Source organism: Mauremys mutica, chromosome 8 (genome assembly GCF_020497125.1).
Source record: "Mauremys mutica isolate MM-2020 ecotype Southern chromosome 8, ASM2049712v1, whole genome shotgun sequence".
Classification (NCBI taxonomy): Eukaryota; Metazoa; Chordata; order Testudines; family Geoemydidae; genus Mauremys; species Mauremys mutica.
Genome location: NC_059079.1, coordinates 28,085,174 through 28,107,233, shown reverse-complemented (window position 1 = coordinate 28,107,233; position 22,060 = coordinate 28,085,174). Strand labels below are relative to the sequence as shown.

The window sequence follows — 22,060 nt, the reverse complement described above, 5'->3', positions numbered from 1 at the left end:
GAAGTAAAACAAAATGTTTTTTAAGTACATCAGAAGCAGGAAGCCTGCTAAACAACCAGTGGGGTCCCTTGATGATTGAGATACAAAAGGAGCACTTAAAGATGATAAAGTCATTGTGGAAAAACTAAATGAATTTTTTGCTTCAGTCTTCATGGCTGAGGATGTTAGGGAGATTCCCAAACCTGAGCCGGCTTTTGTAGGTGACAAATCTGAGGAATTATCACAGATTGAGGTGTCACTAGAGGAGGTTTTGGAATTAATTGATAAATTTAACAATGACAAGTCACCAGGACCAGGACCAGATAGCATTCACCCAAGAACTCTGAAAGAACTCAGATGTGAAATTGCGGAACTACTAAATATGGTTTGTAACCTGTCCTTTAAATCGGCTTCTGTACCCGTTGACTGGAAGATACCTAATGTAACACCAATATTTAAAAAGGGCTCTAGAGGTGATCCTGGCAATTACAGACTGGTAAGTCTAATGTTGGTACCAGGCAAATTAGTTGAAACAATCGTAAAGAATAAAATTGTCACATAGAAGAACACATAGAAGAACATAAATTGTTGAGCAAAAGTCAACATGGTTTCTGTAAAGGGAAATCATGTCTTACTAATTAATCTATTAGAGTTCTTTGAAGGGGTCAACAAACATGTGGACAAAGGAGATCCAGTGGACATAGTGTACTCAGATTTCCAGAAAGCCTTTGACAAGGTCCCTCACCAAAGGCTCTTACATAAACTAAGTTGTCATGGGATAAGAGGGAAGATCCTTTCATGGATTGAGAACTGGTTAAGACAGGGAATAAAGGGTAGGAATAAATGGTAAATTTTCAGAATGGAGAGGGGTAACTAGTGGTGTTCCCTAAGGGTCAGTCCTAGGACCAATCCTATTGAACTTATTCATAAATGATCTGGAGAAAGGGTAAAAAGTGAGGTGGCAACGTTTGAAAATGATACTAAACTACTCAAGATAGTTAAGACCAAAGCAGACTGTGAAGAACTTCAAAAAGATCTCACAAAACTAAGTGCTTGGGCAACAAAATGGCAAATGAAATTTAATGTGGATCAATGTAAAGTAATACACATTGGGAAAAATAACCCCAACTATACATACAATATGATGAGGGCTAATTTAGCTACAACTAATCAGAAAAAAGATCTTGGCGTCATCGTGGATAGTTCTCTGAAGATGTCCACGCAGTGTACAGCAGCAGTCGAAAAAGCAATCAGGATGCTAGGAATCATTAAAAAGGAGATAGAATAGATGGAGAATATCTTATTGCCCTTATATAAATCCATGGTACGCCCACATCTTGAATACTGCGTACAGATGTGGACTCATCTCAAAAAAGATATACTGGCATTAGAAAAGATTCAGAGAAGGGCAACTAAAATGATTAGGAGTTTGGAACGAGTCCCATATGAGGACAGATTAAAGAGGCTAGGAGTTTTCAGTTTGGAAAAGAGGAGACTAAGGGGGGATATGAAGAGATATATAAAATCATGAGTGATGTGGAGAAAGTGAATAAGGAAAAGTTATTCACTTGTTCCCATAATATAAGAACTAGGGGCCACCAAATGAAATTAATGGGCAGCAGGTTTAAAACAAATAAAAGGAAGTTCTTCGCACAGTCAACTTGTGGAACTCCTTGCTGAGGAGGTTGTGAAGGCTAGGACTATAACAGGGTTTAAAAGAACTAGATAAATTTATGGAGGCTAAGTCCCTTAATGGCTATTAGCCAGGATGGGTAAGGAATGGTGTCCCTAGCCTCTGTTTGTCAGAGGGTGGAGATGGATGGCAGGAGACAGATCACTTGATCATTACCTGTTAGGTTCACTCCCTCTGGGGCACCTGGCATTGGCCACTGTCAGTAGACAGGATACTGGGCTGGATGGACCTTTGGTCTGACCCAGTACAGTCATTCTTATGTTATGTAAATATACATTTGTACAATATTGATGTGAAAAAATTAAAATGGATAATTTTGAGCCCCTCTTCAGTTACTGTTCTGTTCCTTAATTTTCTCCCCTCCAAATGCTTTGGGTCTTTTAGCATTTAGATTAACATTGATTTATGCTTTTTGCCTGTAATAATTATCCAAATAATTATATGGCCAAATATAGATAAATCTAAGTTTGATCAATTTTCAGTTGTTTATAGGACGTTTTTTACTCAGCCGGTTTCCAAACACTTTCTCCATAAGTTTTTCATTCATTCTTATACTGAAGGATTTCGTATTGTTTGGTGTCCAGCTTTGAAATAAATGTTCATTTAAAATTTCCAAAGAGTTTGCTGATGTGATCTCCTGAGTGCATCACCCCAAGACTCTACAACAGAGACACAAGGTATGTTGATTCTCTCCTATCACACCTATTTGACTGTAAAGTTAAGTACAGATATGGTAAACACAAAGCAGACAAAATGCACTAAGTTTCAGAACAAAGGGTAAGGCAAGACCACCTGGTAAGCAAAATCCCTTTAAAATGAAAAGATTTCCAAGATAAAAAGGATGTGGGATTAGAATGTATTTTATGAAAGACCAAAGAAATATATGAAGTGTCTAGGCTAACATTTTCAATGCAGGAACCTAACGTTTGGTGCCTAAATCCACATTTGGTCTCTTAAATAAAGGCATGATCCAAAAACATACTGAAACCAATTGGAAGATTCCCACTCGTTTCACTGGGCCTTGGACTAACTCAGGTTTTTAACTCAGTGGGAGCTGAACACTTTTGAATATCTGGCCACTTATTAAATTATTAAATGTGGATTTAGAACCTATTTTTAGGCTCCTGTATTTGAAATTTTGCCGCTGCTACCCCAGGGCTTGGGCGGAGATTTAAAGGTCCTGGGGCTCCACTGAGATAGTGGCAGCCCATTAAATCGCAGGCCTGGGGAAGCTGGTCCAGTCCGGCATGGCGTACCGGCTTACTTTCCTCTCTGGCTGTGTGTAGTATGTTATCTGACATACATGTCCAGGGAGGCAAATTTCTGTTCCCTACGATTCTTCAACAAGCATTTTACACAGGCTTGTTTGTTCCACACATAAACTCAGAAAAAGTTAATATGTGAACTTTTCCTATTTGTCCTGATCCAGATCTTAATGAATATGCCATCTACTGGCCAATTCAGTTTATTTAAATTGTATCATCTTGTTACAGAGAAGGTAAGCAGAAATAGAAGTATGGTTTTTGTTTTGATTGGATGCTAAAGTATTTTGGAACTTCATTTCCATAGTATGCCCCATTTACTGTATAATATTATGTTTGCCAGGGCCTGGAGGTTGAAACGGCCATGTTTTTCCTCTATAAAACAGTTGGAGTAATAAAAAGACATGAAGAATCAATTCACTCTAAGAATTCCCTTGCCATTTATTAAAGTGGGAAAATCAGATTTTTTTTAAACTATTTGCAGACCATTTATGAGAAGAGCACAGAGAATCTTAAATTGTGTCTTAATTGCACAAATATTATTTGGTATTAGCTGGAATATTATACGATTCATTAAGAGGACTAAACTGAGTAACTGCAAGGAAAAACTTCTTTTCTAAGAAGAAAAAGCGAAGGAAAGTGCACATACTAACAATACCATTTTGATTGAGTTTCCTATGTATTGAGAGATCGTTTTGGAGTCAGCTCTAACTATGTTTAAAAGTGGATTTGCAATTTCTACCCCTTTGAGTGGAAAGGCCACAGCTCTTACCTGATCACGACTTGTAGACACTTACCTTAACTGCTTGCTTGTTGCCCAGTCTGCTGTCTAGCTCTCCACAGGGCTGTTGATTAAGCAATTGATCAGACATATTATGCATCTCAACAAGCTCATTCCCAATCAAATCTTTACTAGCTGGTTTTAATTCAAAACAAAGCTTTGCCAAGGTTCTTTATGAATTCTAGAAACTTTACAGGCACAGCTATAACTACTGAAGTATTGCTTGGGCTAAAATCAAGGCGGCGAACAGTACAGGTCTATTATAACAGAAGCAACACTAGACTAGTATGTATTAAAATTTGAAGCACTGAAAATTAAAATTGGTCATTACTAATTAACAAGCAATAGCAGAATAAAGGCCACTTAATGACTTCCCTGACTCTGGCCCTAATTTTGCACCATGTTACTTGCTGATAGCTGACTGCTCTAACAGACACAAATATTAACACTGACTTTTTAAAAATTCAAGTAAAATTTAAAATCAAGTACTTTGCAAAGCAAAATGGGTTCAGCTGCTTTGAGTTGTGTTCGATTGAAAGATTACATGGTAGTCTCATCAATGGTTGTCTAGTTAGGGTGAAATGCACCTGCTGATGGTGGGCTTCCACATAAGGCACCCCATGCTATGGAATTCCCCAATGTGCCTTTATGCAGCGAGGGACGCTGTGGGGGAAGGAGGTGGCCATGAAAGGGGCCTCTCTATCCTTGACTGCCAGGGCGGAGGGGGGACTTCATGCCAACTCCAGATGTGCTAGTACAGAATGGAACACTAGAGGAAGGGGACAGCGATCAGCAGTTAGATCCAATAGACAGGAACCACCTTATAGGAAGAATTCAGGGATAGGGCTGGAATAGCATCATATAGTAGCTGTGGACAATGCCCTGTTCAAAGGCTGAGGGGTGGGGTGCATTCCTTCTTAGATGACCCTATTGGATTTTTCCCACAGAGCCCAATTACTCTGAGCAATGTGTGAGAGAATTACACCCTCAGACAATACAACAACATGATTTGACATACCTTGCCTCCCTACACATTACACTTGTGCAGTATAGTAATAGTAATGCCAGGCTGCTTCCTAGCAGGAGCAATATCCTGAGCCTCAGAGTTTATTAGCCCAGGATACAATTATGAACTCAAACGGGGGGCACCTTTTCCCAGTTACACTGAAATGTGCTCACCACCCTCTCACTCCTATGTTCCAGTTGGTTACTGCTTGCATCTGTTTGTCACAACCAACATGGCTGCCTCAGTTTCTGACACCCTCCTGACCCCATCACACAATCTAATTAGCTCCCCCCTTCTCAATCCAAGCTCCCCCCTCCACATCACACAATCATTTTCTTCTTCACCCAAGCTCTTCCCTGCTCCCCAAAGAAAGTCCAATTCTGTTTCCAATGAAGTAAATAGTAAAACTATTACTGATTTAAATGGTTCAGGATTAGTCTCAGATTAAGAGTAATTCTTTTAAAAGCAATTGCATTTAATACCTGGATTCAAGTTAGGAGACATGCTTAGAAATGGCTGGAGGTTGAGGCACTCATGTTTATTGGAGGAACACACACGTAGGAGTGGCCTGAAGGGAGAGACTTGCATAATGCACCATTAACGTGAGAAATAACAAGACAGTGAATATGCAAATCCCTGTTCCCCAATTGGCTAACAATATCCTCTGTCATCTGCATCTATAGTTCTGACATAACTGTAGAGTTATTAAAGAAATAAGAACCCTTCATCCACTAAAAGTGCAGGAAATGACATAGTTGAGAAACAACAGCTAGAGGTCAGTAATAGGACTGGTCAAAATTTACTAAAAATTTTTAATGAAAAATTGGATTTTTGACTAAATGAAAATGTGCACTGAAAATTTCTGCTTTCCTTAAAAATGTTTGATTTTTTCCCACTGGAAAACCAAAAAATTTTTAGCTGAAAATTGGAGGGAAAACCCCCCCATCAGTTTGGGGCCAAAAGATTTCCAGTTTTAGCAGTTTCCAAAAATGTTGGTCTTTGGCAGTTTTCTTTTCTCACTTCCTCTTTTTTCAAATGAAAAGTCAAAGTTTTCTGTGGAGAAATCCTATTTTCCAACCAATGCTAGTCATTAATAACTATATGGCAGCCCTGTGCTACAAGGGGCTGAGGCCAATCTATCTATATCAGTGGAATGCAAAGCTGACAGTTAAAAATCTCATAACTATTAGCTGCAGAAAGATGAACATAAAATAAGAATAGCTTGTCAATTTCACAAACATTTTAGATTTGGGTGAAAGGAAGGCTAGAGAATTAAAAAAATCAATGTGAGAAACTGAGAATACTTCAAATAAGGACATAGTCAATATTACTGGCATCATTACACTGAAATCCCTGTCTCTCCCCCCTACCCTCACCCCTTCATCCTTTCTCAGAGACTTTCAACTTGTCTTCCTCTCCTTCTGGACCTCAGAACAAGTGCATATATTCTTGGTGTATAATGCAACACTTCCTTCTTTTCCCCCCATCCTCCTTTCCTGTCCTTCCCTGAACAAGTTATTCCTGGTTATGTCAATATTTCAGTAACAAGATTTGTCCCACCAGATCTCTGCGTTGCCAGTTAAGTTATAATTTAGCTTATGTACTAATACTTCTAGTTCTTCCTGTTTATTCCCCGTACTTGTTGCATTTGTGTATAGACATATCTATGAACAGAAATTCTCCCACTGATTTCCCTCTTGTTGCTCCAATGACCCATTGTAATTTTTCATGCCCTGCTCCTCCCAACATTTAGCCCTCTGTTTAAAAAAAAAAAATCTACTTGTGGGCTTTTGTCATATGCCCCCTTTGAACACAGTTTAAAGCCCTCTTCACTAGGTTGGTGAGTTTCTACACAAAGATGCTCTTCCCCTTCTTGGTCAGTTGGATCCCATCTCTTCCCACTAGACCTCCTTCTCAGCAGACCTTGTGATGTCCAAATGCTCCTCTGCCTGCGGCGTCAAATGGTAGTGTGTGGAAATCAGTCACTTCTAGTGTTCTGGTTTTCTGACTGTCACCAAAACCACTAGGGTTCTTCCCAGTGATGCCCAAAATATTCCCTGAAATTTTGGAATTGATCAGATGTGGTCTTCAAAAGCTATCGCATTAGACACACAAACACTACTGAGCTGAATGTTCCGCTTCCCTTTGGTCGCCCAAACGTATCTCAAGATGTGCTTTGTCAAATCTTCTACAGGACCTTGGAAGCAAAGGAAATGAAGAGACATAACTATAACCGTATCTCCCAGTGAAGAAGAAAAGCATCTGTGACTGAGTTTGGACTCCAGTGTGCTCATGAATAGACCTCAGGCCTTGTGTGTTTATATTTCTTGCAAGCAGAATAACAGCTGGATGTTTCCATTTGACAAAGATTGAAGATTTCACTGTCCTTGAGAAACCATTCTAGTTGGTCTCTATCCACTCACCTTGTACTGTTGGGCCAAGTGTTCTTCACTTCTGCCACACACAAAGCCAAAGGAGTCATTGTTCTGGATGCACCATTCTCAGTCAGGCTACTTGTTGATATGACAGGGGAAATAGAGGCCAAACTTGGCAAATCAGATACTAGATTTTCACAGATAACACAGGGACAATCTGCACCATCTTGCCTCTGACTACAAGGAGGAATGCTTTTAGGACAAACCTTACAACCAAAATCTCTAACAGGTAGGGGGTGGCTTCGTGTGTGTGGAAGTAACTGAGTCTCTTTCTGCTTATACATTTCATGGGTCACAAGCTGACTCAAATGAGTACCACAAACATGTCACCTCTACAATCCAAAAAGAAAGGGTTTTGTACTGGTCCACCTCAGGAGTGATGTCTTGACCGCCTCAGATCATAGAACCATGTCCAGAGTGAGTGTCACCAACGTGCTGTACTGTGGGTACTGGGCTATATAATTGGTTATGTATGTTTTATAGTAAGAATTAAGGTATTAGAATAAATGAATAGGATAGTGGATACTAATATTAGCCATTTTCTTTTTATTCATGTCTTGCAAGTAACAGACAGGATCTTGTCTGTGTCTATGTTAATTAGATTAGAGGAATTTCAAAGGCCTAGGCCCCAATGTAGGAAAAGATAGTTGCAAGATTTAGTAAGGTCTAATTTACGATGCCTTTCTTGTTCAACATAAAACACTGCTATTTGTTACCTTTTGAAGGTCTCTGTAAAGAACTATTTCTGTGAGTGAGGACTGCATGCATCAGGCAAAGATAAGGTGTGAAGGCCATTGTTGAAGCCAGATGGTCAAGGGAGGAGGAGTAAAGAGACTGAAGAAACTTAAAGACACCAGAGAACCATCAACATAATATAATATATAATAGGAGATATACCAATCTCCTAGAACTGGAAGGGACCTTGAAAGGTCAAGTCCAGCTCCCTGCCTTCACTAGCAGGACCAATTTTTGCCCCAGATCCCCTCAAGGATTGAACTCACAACCCTGGGTTTAGCAAGCCAATGCTCAAACCACTGAGCTATCCCTCCCCGCACATGCATCCATGGTTCAGAAGGGGCAGATTGATGACCCTGAGGTGAAGGCTAGCACCCTTAACACACAAGATAATTGATTAAATTGAAACCAGACAGGTTGACCCTCCCGGAGGTGTTTTGGGCCAAAAGATAAACACCCACTGAGGAGTAACTGGTCATAAACTGACACAGCAAAATCCATAGACTCCAACAGAGGCTTCATGGGGCTTTGGGTTCGTCTTGCCAACAACTCCAGGAGCATCAGATCACGACCAACAGAGCCCGGCTCCCCTCTGTGACCAATCTGGCTGGCCACTAGATTGATCCAGACTCTGGACTGGTAATTATAACATCAACTGGCAGGACTGGGTGCATGGTGTGTGTGTGACTGAAAAGCATAAGCTAATTGCTGTATTCTCAATAAATGCAGCATGTTGCCTTTTCCCCTATAAAAAGATCTTTTTATATAAGCATAACAAATGTTTAAAACTGAAATAGATTCATTATCATTTGCATGACTTCACAGGAAAAAGTGTAAGTAGCCACCTAGTCTAGCACCCTTATTCAGAATTTGATTGGCGTGCACAGTCCTGATGATGCAAGGATGATTGCCCTAAATAGATCTACAAATTTCTTTGAAGCAGACAAGCCCTTCTGGAGTCTGCAGAAACCCCTGTTAATGTTACACAGTAGCTCTCAGATTCAACACAGATTTTTACTCATTCACCCTCAACCTCAAAAAGTGATAGAGAGGAAAGTTATCTTGAGAAACTAGATCACACCTTGACCCAATTGAGCCAGCTGTCCAAGTAAGGGAACTTCCATATTATCCCTGCGAGACCAGCTCTATAGATTCCCATCTGCAAGTCCGTTAGCAGTTTCTTATAGAAGGTGGTTTCCCTTAATAAGAGATGAGAAAGGGGAATTCAGTTTGGCAACTGAAAAGCATAGCCTCATTCTATAATCTTTGGAACCCGGCAGTAAAAAGTGACTGTCCCAAGTCTGATGGCAAATAGTCCCTTCCTAAATGGTAAAAAATTATAGGAGTCATTTCCAGATTAGGATGACATCTTCTAATCTGCTGCTTGACAGGCAGTGTTCATTCAACACAGTGCAGAAGAAGCATAAGACACATGTGGATCTAGAAGACTGCAACAAATTTGTCTAAAAAAAGCACAAACAAAAATCTTTAAACTGTAATATGGTGTTTATACTAGGAAACTAACAAATACAAAACCAAAGTCAAAGGCCTATAGCAGCATAAAATAAGCCTTTTCAAGTTCTGTGACCACAACCCTGTGAAAAGAGGAGCCGAGGTAGACAGACAGCAGTGCCTTTTAAAACATGAATTGTAGAACGCCCTGTGGATAAATGATAGCCAGCTCCCATAACAGTTCTTACTTTTATAAATAGTTTCATGGCTTATAAGGTACACAGTCTATACAACAAGAATCCACAGAGATTATTTCATAAGAGAATTATTTTAAAGAAATAAGGAATAAATGTGAGATGATAAATATGGAAAATTATTTGCATTTAATGACCAGCTTGGTGTCTCTGTTTTAAAAAATCCAACACTCATTGCACTCGGGCAGTGCCTTCAACCAGTACCATCCTCTTCAAAACACCCAACTTTAGCGTGAAATTTAATAGGCCCAACCTAGTATGTTCAGTACATTACTCAGAGTCTTTCCCTGCTATTAGTAAATTCAATTTTAAGAAACCATGTATGTGATGTCCTACAATTAATTAATATACAACATTCTGGTTCAAAAAGAAACAGCACAATATTTCATGCAGTGTTACAGATAATTTGCACTTTTGTATATCAATTTTTACTATATTTCACACTATTGCACCACTTAACATCTAATAATTTGCAAAAAAAAGTAAAATATTTTCAACACTATTTAAAAATAAGGGTTTTAATGCCACTGACAAGAGAATAAAAAAGCAATTTACTTAATGAGATACAATCCTTTAGGTTGGAAATGAAATTGCATATAACTAGAGTACAGTTCAAATGCACCATATAGTTCAACACTTAACTCCTCAACTGTGTAAAATTAACAAGCCTTTATTTTTAGATATACAATTTTTCAAATGGTAAAGAGAAATTTTTGAAATTAAACACAAGTATCATGATATTCTTGTGGTTATATTTTTATGGCTCTGTTTAAAGGAGAGGATTGCATAATATTCACATTGTCAAATGTACTCACTAATGCCATGGAAACTATGCTCCTTCTCCTCCCCCACACCCCCAAATAAAGTCTCATTTCCTTACTGACGTTTATTATGCCTAGTTGGAAATTTATTTTACTTCCCATAGTTAACTGCTTGTTGATACAATTCTGAAATAGCATATTATCATGGAATTATTAAGAGGCCACTTCAATTTATGCCCATCTAGAGTTTAATCTGGATATCAAATAGACATGTTAGAATCAATGCCCTAGATTCCTCTGTTTTACTGTACATCCAGGGTGAATGATCACTGTACTTCACAGAATAGAAAAATCTCTGACCATATTAGGTTATATATGACTGAAAATTAAAATAATAAACAATCAAACTGTGATCTCCAGCATTTATTAAAATCTTTTAAAGTTCATAAACGACAACAAAGTTACTGTAGAATTTATCGCATACAGCTAGCATACAACAGCATGTCCTCAGTCTAAATGAAATACAAAAGATTTTAACATTTTTTATACAAAGAGTTTTTCTTTAATTTATTAATGTGATGATATATTTTTATTACATAAAATTTGCTACAGCAAAGTATCTTATACTTTTCTTGTACATATGTAAATTTGGGTGGACAAAGGCTGCAATCAGTGTCAACCTCCTAATGACATTGTGCCAAAATGCTTGACAACCTAAAGACATACAGAATGTTGGATGGTACAGCTCATACTGGTTTGTAAAATGTCTACAAAGGCTTTTCTTAAAGGAGTGTCATACAGATTAAAAGGATGTAATGTCAATGGTTCATCTGCACTGACATTCAAACAAATACAATAGCTATGTATCAATATAGATCAGTTTTAATAAAAACGAGTCATCCTTGTATGCATGTAAATTGATCATAAAATATGAGCCTAGTTTATTTTAAACTGTTTAGATGTGCTGTTTTAAGGACAGGTCACTGAGATATCCAGAATCAAGTGTACAAATAAAAATAGTATGGATAAGTTTAAAAGCAAAAAATAATGTGCTGAGCGACTGATTATTAATAAACACTGAAATAAATGTGTAAAAGTGCCAAAAGCTAGTACATGGCAGCAGTATCTTAAGTCAGTTGGTGAGAGTATACAAGCCCAAATTCTTACATCTGTGTGATCATACATTCTGTTTCATTGAAAGGAAGTAGGTTAGAAATGAAGACGCAACGTAACTAAGAAAACAACTGTGGCAGTTTTTAACTATGTCTCTTTTACACATGAATGAAGCACTGTAATTAAAAATCAAATGATCATAGCAGTTCTCCATCCTCAGTTTTCTAATATAGTATACCAGAATAAAAACTTGGCAATAACCTCTTTTATTTTAACAGCTAACAAAACAAAACATCTGTATTAATCTAGCAATGCATCCATATTACTTCGGATTTGCTAAATCCACTTGTTTCCTCATAGCTAATGGCAGAGCACTTTTTGATTTTGGTTTTTAAACCAATGCCTTAAGTTAAAAAAAGGGTATTAAACTAGGAATACTTTAGGAGACACAACATTGACTTTTTTTTAGTTAGCCATATTCTGTTACAATACTGATCAAAACCTCTTTTATGAATTTAGGGTTTATGGTGTTAAAAACCCATTTAATACCTACCGACTGAAATGCTGATAATTTACTTGGTTAAATATGGTCTGGGACCTGGTGGAATGTTCCTGCTCAATGAGATTGTGTACTTCCCATGGCACAGTCAGGTTATGGCATATTTACTTACTGCCCAGCTGAGGAATACAAAGGAAGGAGGCAGTGAAGAGAACTGCAGGTATGTAGAAAACCAAGACACAGGGTCTAGCTACTGTCCCCTACTTAAGCTGTCCAATTTATGCTAATTTTGGTCAGGCTCCAAGAAGTAATGTTTTTAAGTTAATTTAGCATAGACTTATGTGGCGATAAATACTACCTTCAAAAATGCTAAAAATGTTGGCTAGATTTAGTCTGAGCTACCAAAAAAAAAATATATATATATAATCAACTGTAGTCTCAGATACAAGACAGACAAGAAGTATTGGCTGGCACAGACTAGAAGCAACACTTACCTTTCACTTCAGTCTAAATCACAGTAGCCGCAACACCTTCCATTTCACTCACACAAATATATTATTCAAAATAAAATGGAGCATTCTTGGGTAAAAAACTCTACTTCATTTTAAAAGGGGGAACTGAACATTACACAGAAACAAATGAAACGACAGAAACCAAAGATAAGTAGGAAAGTGGTCTAGTATTCTGTGATACAGCAAAACAGTGCTTGCTTAATTGTGCCTAGTCATAAGGGTTGGTGCAAACTGCACACATGGAAGATGGCAATAAAGACCTCAGTCAGCTTTGTGGAATGAAGTAACTAGGTAACTGTTTTGACATATGACTGTCTCAGCTTCACCTCATCAGTTAATAGAGTGCAAAGATCCCAATGTAAGTCCTGATGTCATCTTGTCCTCTTACACATACTAAAAATCAGCAAATTCTTTTGCACATTTCTCTGTTAGAGACACACGAATATCTTCTTCTTCATAGTCATCAAAGTTGCTGGTATCTCCAGCTCCTCTGCACTTTGGTATAAATGGAGCTTCTACCTATATTTGAGAGAAAAATCATGTAAAATGTCAGTTTAAAAGAGCAGACAAGTAAAAATCTACCTTTTAGATTTACTGATATGGTAAAAAGCATAAAAAAACCTTGATCCTCCACCAGCACTTCTTTAGCACTGACAAGTGAGAAAGCTTAATCAGAATAACTTTACCCAATATAATCCATTATCACATTTACTTAGGGCTTTCTAAAATGAAAATATCAAGAAGCGTTTAGATGTATACATAGAAATTTAAAATCATATCACTTATTACAAACGTCCAACAAAAATTACTTTCGTCCAGAGAAAGATTACTACCCTTCTCGGTCACCATCTCAGACAAAAGCCTAAGCAAATACAGCTATTTCTTATGCTGCACTTGGAATCTGAGGTTTTTTTGACCTTCCAACAGACAACAGGGGAAAATGAATTCCCTGTTGAGAATATTCTGCTTCCGGGAAATGATAAAGGTAGAGATAATTCAGTGAGGGCTGCACACAAGAGAATCTATCACAATGGTTGAAGAGATGGAAAATGGACTCCTGGCTAGCAGCACTACCTAGAAATCCTGGGACAATTTGGGATCCAAACCTTTCAGATTAAAAAAAATGCATCCAAAAGACTGGGCAATACCCAATAACCGGAGCACACATCACTTCAGCTGAAGCTCCCTGACACTTCTCTTACTTACTAGCACCTTGCCTGCATTGATCATCAACTAGTTTGCTCTTATTCATGCCCCAATCTCAGCCAGGCATTAGGAAAGAAGAGAGCTGGCACTGAGTATAATGGAAGGGTGTGTGTGTGTGTGTGGGGGGGGGTTATTGTGAATCATCAGTATATATACCGGCTCAAAATCCACATCTTTTCACTATCTCCCCCAGCAGCTTCACATACATGTTGTTCAAATACAACTTTCAGGTCCCCTCATGACAATTGTTCCATATTACTAAGAGATCTCCCGAAGATGAAAAAAGTCTGTTTAAATGAGAAGCGAGAGCCCATCCAACCAGTCCTAGAATTGGAATATAATCAATTACATGAAGGACTACTGAAAGATTAAAAAAATCCAACAAACTCCTTCGCTGTAGTTATTTTTATGAGAACAATGATGTCATCTCCATGACACACTCACAGCAGTTTAGCTTTAGCATGTTTCAAAAGGCTGACTCCTGTGATTAGATGAAGTACCGTATATACTTGTTCAGAAGCCAAATATTTCTGGTAAAAAAGTAATGCATCAAAGGCCTGGTCTACACTGGGGAGGGAGGGGGTCGAACTAAGGTACGTGACTTCAGCTACGCAAATAGCGTAGCTGAAGTCGAACTACCTTAGTTCGAACTGCCTACCTTCCAGACGCCGCGGGATCGAAGTCCGCGGCTCCCCCGTCGACTCCGCCACCGCCGTTCGCGGAGGTGGAGTTCCGGAGTCGATGGGAGCGCGTTCGGAGTTCGAACTATCGCGTCTAGATTAGACGCGATAGTTCGAACTCCGAGAAGTCGAACTCTACGCGTCGACCCGGCGGGTAAGCATAGACCTACCCAAAGAGCGAGGGTAGGCTTATAAACGGGTCTACACCAAAGTTTCATGATTTTAAACTCTATGGAATCATTGAATTGTCGTTTTGTTTACCTGGAGCGTCTGCAGGCATAGAGCCCCTCAGCTCCCTGTGGCCGCAGTTCACCGTTCCCAGCAAACGGGAGCTACAGGAAGTGGCGTGCCAGTTCCCGCAGCTCCCATTGGCTGGGAACAGCAAACCACAGACGCTGGGAGCTGAGGGACTCGGTGCCTGTGAATGCTCCAGGTAGACAAAATGTCAAGGCCCGCTAGCGGCTTACCCAAGTAGGCCAGGAGCCAAAGTTTGCCAACCCCTGAAATATAGGGTCAGCTTATGAAAGGGTCATACAGTTTTTGCTATTTTTACCTAACCATCTTGGGGGGTCGGCTTATAAACGAATGGGCTAATGAACGTTGGTTGGGTTCAACAGTTAGACAGGTCAGACTACACTGTTAAAACCCCCCCACAAGGTTGTTTCTATTCCTTTCAAAGATATTATTTGCACTATTAAATATAAATAAACTCAGTCTCCACTGTAATTTTCCCTACAGTTAATTCTAAGAGTAAAATTGAAATGAATGAGCAGATTCACCTCATCCATGTAAGTTCAATAATCAGCTCCTTTTTGCAGATGCTCCAAAAGACACATTACTGCCTCTTGTGAACGAAGAGCATTAAAGATGGATATTAGAAAGAGGTATATTTGAGGTTAGAAAATATGATTTATGAGGGAAGTTTGAAAGAACTAAGCATGTTTAGTCGAGGGAGGGCATGATAACAGTCTTCAAATAGGTAAAGGTTGTTAGAAAGAGGACAGTGATCAAAACCAAATATCTGTTGAGAAAACAACACAGCAGGGGCACAGATTATCCAATAAATTCTTGGAATGTATTAGAGACAATTTTTTTATGTCAGAAGGTGGAGACAGCTACTAGGGGAGAGGCTGTTCTAGATTTGAGTTTGACAAGTAGGGAGGAACTAGTTGAGAATTTGAAAGTGGGAGGCACTTTGGGTCAGTGACCATGAAATGATTGAGTTCATGATTCTCAGGAATGGCAGGAAGGAAAAGAGCACAATAAAGACACTGGATTGCAAGAAGGCAGATTAGCAAATTCAGGGAGTTGGTAGGTAGGGGGGGAAAGAGGGAATAACAAAAAATGTTGACATGACAGAAGTGCCAAATGACTTTTTTGTTTGTTTTCACCAAAAAATTTAATACCAATTGGACATCTAACTTAATGAAAGCCAGTGAAAATGAGGAAGGATCAGAGGCTAAAATAGGGAAAGAACAACTTAAAAATTAGTTAGACAAGTTAGATGTCTTCAAGTTACCAGGGCCTGATGAAATACATCTTAGAATACTCCAGGAGCTGACACAAGATATATCTGAGCCATTAGCAATTATCTTTGAAAAGTCATGGAAGACATGAGAGATACTGGAAGACTGGAAAAGGGCAAATATAATGCCAATCTATAAAAAGGGAAATAAGGACAGCCCAGGGAATTACAGACCGGTCAGCTTAACTTCAGTACCCAGAAAGATAAATAGAGCAAAAAATTAAGCAATCAGTTTGCAAACACCTAGAAGATAATAAGGCGATAAGTAAGTCAGCATGGATTTATCAAGAACAAACTGCATCAAACCAACCCAAGAGCTTTCTTTGACAGGGTAACAAGCCTTGTGGATGGAGCGGAGAAAGCAGTAGATGTGGTATATCTTGACTTTAGTATGGCTTTTGATACCGTCTTGCAAGACCTTCACCTAAACAAACTAGGGAAATACAATCTAGATGGAGCCACTATAAAGTGGGTGCATAACTGGTTGGAAAACTGTTCTCAGAGAGTAGTTATCAGTGGTTCACAGTCAAGCTGGAAGGGCATATTGAGTGGGTCCTGCAGGGATCAGTTCTGGGTCCAGTTCTGTTGAATATTTTCATCAGTGATTTAGATAATGGTATAGAGGGTACACTTATAAAGTTTGCGGACAACACCAAGCTGGGAGGGGTTGCAAGTGCTTTCAAGGATAGGATTAAAATTCAGAATGTCTGGACAACCTGGAGAAATGGTCTGAAGTGAACAGAATGAACTTCAATAAGGATAAATGCAAAATACTACACTTAGGAAGGAACAATCAGTTGCACACATACAAAATGGGAAATGACTGCCTAGGCAGGAGTACTGCAGAAAGGCATCCGGGAGTCATAATGGATCACAAGCTAAATATGAGTCAACAGTGTAACACTGTTGCTAATAATAATAATAATAATAATAAAAGCAAACATCATTCCAGGATGTATTAGCAGGAATGGTGTAAGAAAGACATGAGAAGTAATTTTTCCACTCTACTCTGTGCTGACTAGGCTTCAACTGGAGTACTGTGTCGAGTTCTGGGCGCCACATTTCAAGAAAGATATGGACAAATTGGAGAAAGTCCAGACAAGAGCAACAAAGGTTAAAGGTAAAAAAAAAAAATTACCTATGAGGGAAGATTGAAAACAAATTGTGTTTGTTTAGTCTGGAGAAGAGAAGACAGAGGGGAACGTGATAACACTTTTCAAGTACATAAATGGCTGTTACAATGAGGAGGGAGAAAAATTGTTCTCTTTAATCTCTGAAGATAGAACAAGAAGCAATGGACTTAAATTACAGCAGAGATGGTTTAGATTGTATATTAGGAAAAACTTCCTGTCAGGGTAGTTAGGCACTGGAATAAATTGCTTAGGGGGGGTTGAGGAATCGCCATCATTTTATTTTTTTAAGAACAGGTTAGACAAACAGCTGTCATGATAGTTTAGGTATACTTAATTCTGCCCCACAGTGAATGCTAGCTGACCTCCCGAGGTCCCTTCCAGCTCAACATTTCTATGATTACAGTGCACCCCAGAGGCCTAGTAAAAGCACAACATGCTGCCATGTGGGAATCAAGTAAATCAGTCCTGGGGAGGGAGGAAACTATTTTGTGTTTATACCCAGTGCAGCTTAGGAAGGCTCCAACTTCCTGCCCCATACCTGCATTGGGATGGAGGGAAGTAGCAGTTCTGCTTCCTTTCCTATATTGCCACCTTTGATGTAGATATATGCATGTCTGGACCACAGTAATACTAAGATTTGTGAAGCTAGAAACCACAAACAGGAACAGGGCTGCATTGCACATGGCTTTCTACAAACATACATCCGTGCCCTCAAGATAGGAAGGAAAAAGTGGGTGCTCAACAGCCTGAGTATATACCTAACCTATGTAACCACATGTTCCTATTGCCATTGCCCTCATTCTCCCTCCAGTTGTTCCCAAATTATTCCCTAACCAAAAACCCAAACAGACAGACTAAAATTGGGATTTTCAGCAGCATTTATCAAAACATGGGGCTTTTCTGAGGCCACAGCCCCTTGTGTGTGTGTGGGGTGGGGCGGGGGGTAACAGTCCCTCCCTCTCCCTGTTGCTCCTGGATGCACCACTGTGGTGCTGGTTGTGGGGCTGCCAGCAGGGGTTGGCCCCTGCTCCCGTCTGGAGACACCTGAGGCACAATGCTGGAGGAGCAGGCAGCCAGTGAGTTCCCCACCTTCCCAAGGCTGGTGGGGCTCAGGCTTTGGGCTCCAGTCCCAGGCTCCAGCTGCACAGTGGCAGGCCCTAGGCTCCGGTAGCAGGGCTTCAGGTTCTAGCCCCCCCTGCCTCCCCTAACCCCTTATCCAGGGCTTAATTTGTCCCCAGGCTTGGCAGGGCTGAGTAAATCTGCTGTGAAAAGTGATATTTGTATGTTAATATCACTTTTCTGCAATGAACTTACTAGCTAGCAATACATTACAATGATTTGGATGTGTATGTGTGCATATTTAATTGTTTTTCTTAAAGCTAATTAAGTATTTTAGGAAAAAGTGTGAGAGTGGCCACCAGCAAGAGTTGGTGGCCACACTCTGAGTGCCCCCCAAAAATTTGTCCTGGGAACCCCTGCTAGTTCAAATGAAAAGCCCAAGATGTTTACTTGCCCTTGCAATACAGAGTTATTTTTCACAATACTATTCTCAGATCCCTACCAGAGGAAATCTCTGAAGGTGAGCTCACAAGAGAACAGGGATATGCAATGGAAATACTTCTCAGCCTTAATTAAAGCCATATTACCAGGCACTGTTTTAATAAATACCTATGCATGTATAAAAAGAAAAAGAGGCTCTGATCTTTTCTGAAATATTAAATACTGACTGTATTATGCACAAGTGTAACACAACAGTACTATTCATACCATTTTAGTTACTAAGGAACTATTTTTTCATTATGCAGAGTAGGTCCAGTTTAGGCAAGTGACTTTACTATAAGAAAGCACTGGTGAAAACAGTCTGTGAAAAGATGGCATCAAACATAAGAGTTCATCTCTAGATTTCAATACAACCTGAAATATTAATATTGTACTCTATTATTATTGTTTTAGCCTTCTAATAATATTTCCTATAATAAATAATTGCAAAACCATTCTTCATTAGTATTCCAAATCCTTTACAAACGGTAATATAAAGTAGTGATATTTCTTGCTTCTGATGAAAAAAGTTTTCAATAACAATAGGAAGGTGAGGTTAAGCACATGTAACAAAATATTAAAATATTTAATTTATTATTATAGGGAAAAAATCAGATGAATCCCCACTGCATATAAATTGTATTCTAAATGGGCATTTAAAAACACAGCAAAGAGTTAATTACAATTCTGTAATGTTAAATCTTTTCTTAAAATGTCTCCACTTAACACAAAGAATGCAAGATGTGTTAATAGTACCCTGTCTCATAGTAATTAATACATTAGTGATTACAACAACTACTGTTCTGTCAATTTGTGTAACCAAACAACCAGTTTCTTTTTATAAACTATTGTTAGATTTTAGGTTTGGCCTTTAAAAGAATTTTTAAAATTATTATTATAGCAGCACTTTCACACCTCTGTTAGCATTTGAATAAGACACTAATATTCACTGAAGTATGTCACTTGACTGTAAAAACTCATTTGTAACCAATGTCTCAAAATAAATTATTTCTGCTCTCAAAATTTTCAGAAAAAAACCAATGAGATTTAAAAATTTTACTACTTCCTATTTAAAAGACAGAAAAATACTGGTTTAACCTAAGAAACTGTTCATTTCCTAGGTGTATGTCATCTGGGAACTGGCTAATTTCCAGGTGTTTAGTGATGCTACAAAAGTGGCACTATGCCAGAGCGGAGCAGACTCTGGGACCTGCTGGAAGGCAGGGCCTGCAGTAACTCCCACCCTGCTTCACTCACTCTGTCAGGAACCAAATCTTCCCCTTCCACCACCCTTCTCGGCAGTTGTATCTGTAATGAGAATTTTCTAAATGTCTCATTCTGGTACAACTCCAACAGTGGGAGCAATAATGGGAGCCCTAGCATAGGCTTGCTGCCAGCATTTTCTGACCCGCTCATAGAAAACACTATGGTAAAAATGCTGACATCCAACCAGCGCCAGATTTCCAATTAGGTACAGTAGGCATGTGCCTAGGGGCACCAGAGTTCTAGGGGCACCTAAAAGTGAAAAGTGGGTTAAAAGTTTCATTTTTTAAAGAAAACATGCTGTAGGAGGGAGGGGGAGATGGGATGGGGGACAGGGAAGAAGAGCAACAAGACCAGAGCATCTCCATGCTGAAGAACAGGCTGGCTTCTGAGAACAAGTAGGCAAGGAACAAAGATTTCTTAGTGGGAGGGACAATTTCAGTAGCCATTATATGTTAAGGATTAAGTAGAAGTTAGAGGTGCAAGAAATTGCTCATTTTGAAGATGGGCAAGAAAGAAATTAGAGTAGAGCGTGAACCATGCATTAGGGGAGCAGGGATGTGCATGAGGTGCCTAGGATAAGTATACTGATCCTTTGTAATTTAATGCATTCCTCAGGATTCAAAGAATATCATGCTTTTCTCAGAACATCTGAATTTGATGGGTCAAATTTGCTAACTTTTCCATTCATAATACAATTTAAAATAGCCAACTTTGACTTTGCTTAATGAAATCAGAAATGCATATAATTTTAATTATTTAGATGAGAAAGTGCCTTACCTTTCTCTGATAAATGGCAATCCAATCTGTTGTAGCAAACCACTTGTGGTTCTTTATGTCATTTACACCATTCTTTAGATTTCCATATCGTTTGGTCAAGTCTACCTGGAGTAAATTTCTTAGTAGGTCCTTCAGGTCTGAACTGAAGTGTGATGGGAACCGTACCTAAAAAAACACACCCATAAATTACCACCACAATATAGATTACATTTGTTTTTTCTTCCCCTTTGTGAAGTAAAGAGAACAATGCTCATATAAATTAAAACTGTGGAGTCATTCTACACTTCTAGTATCAGAAGGGTAGCCGTGTTAGTCTGGATCTGTAAAAAGCAACAAAGAGTCCTGTGACACCTTATAGACTAACAGAAGTATTGGAGCATAAGCTTTCATGGGTGAATACCCACTTCATCAGATGCATCTAATTAGTTTCTAATTAGTTGCTAATTGCACAGTCAGAAGTCATATGTGAGAATTCAATCTAGAAATTTATTTATACTATAATCTCTCTATAGATACCCATACATTGCCAATCAAGCTCTTAGCTGAACAATTCTGAGCATTGTTTAAACACATGAAAGTTTGTTTGCCTTGTCAAAGTAAATTTGTGACTATTTAACAGACCATCTCAAACACAAAATAGTCATATCCAGTCTGCACTGGCAAGGTAAACCAGGTTAGCATGAACTGTGCTTCAACAGTGTTTAAAAAAGATCCAGTTGATACAGGTTTCACTGCATAGTTTTACAGGGCCTTAAATGATCCAAGAAGAACCATCAGAAAATCTAATGCAGGATCTGAAATTGAAAAAAAAGTCTCTTGCTACGTCCACGCTTCCAGAATTTGGCACTCACTATGCCCAGTTGGTCAACGGTACTCTGTAGCTATGAAATGTCATTAAATAATTAACTTAAGAGTTAAATGCAGTGCACAGAATTATTTAATCTGTGAAGAGATGTGGCAAAATCATCAGCTCTGATAGCTAAGTATGTTCCTCCGATTTATCTGTGTAGGCATGTGTATAGCTCTCATTAGCGTAGTATCTGAGTGCATTACAATTACTAATGAATATTATCCTCAAAACACTCTGAAAGGCAGGAAAATATTAATCCCATTTTACTGATGGGGAATTGAGGCAGAGGGTAGGTAAAATGACTTGCCCACGGTCACATAGGAAATCTGTGGTTGAACTGAGAACTGAACCCAATTCTCTTGAGTTCAAAATCCAGTGCCCAATCCACTAGACCATCCTTCCTTCCCAGAGTCAGTAAAAATATCGAATGATAAAATTAGAGAAAATTTAGGTACAATAATGACTGCAAAAATCAACCTTCTTTTTCCAATATGAAGATAAATCTTTAATGACTAGGTAGTTTAAAGAATCTTTCAGTAAAGAGAGTTTTATTGACATTTGTGGTCATTCTAAAAGTCAATACTTTAGGCAAAATGTAACCA

General features: G+C 38.8%; 1 protein-coding gene across 7 annotated transcripts in view; it reads right to left on the bottom strand.

The window, feature by feature from the left end:
* Positions 1 to 10,766: 10,766 nt before the first annotated feature.
* The window catches only part of PRKACB (protein kinase cAMP-activated catalytic subunit beta), a 125,813-nt gene continuing 114,519 nt past the window's right edge, over positions 10,767 to 22,060 (bottom strand). For all 7 annotated transcript variants that reach the window (XM_045027404.1, XM_045027408.1, XM_045027403.1 and 4 more), the window contains 2 exons: positions 20,609 to 20,773; positions 10,767 to 13,001 (listed from right to left, as the gene is read on the bottom strand). In XM_045027404.1, coding sequence (XP_044883339.1) covers positions 12,876 to 13,001; positions 20,609 to 20,773 — 291 coding nt within the window. In that variant the 3' untranslated portion in view covers positions 10,767 to 12,875. The remainder of the gene's footprint in view (positions 13,002 to 20,608; positions 20,774 to 22,060) is intronic.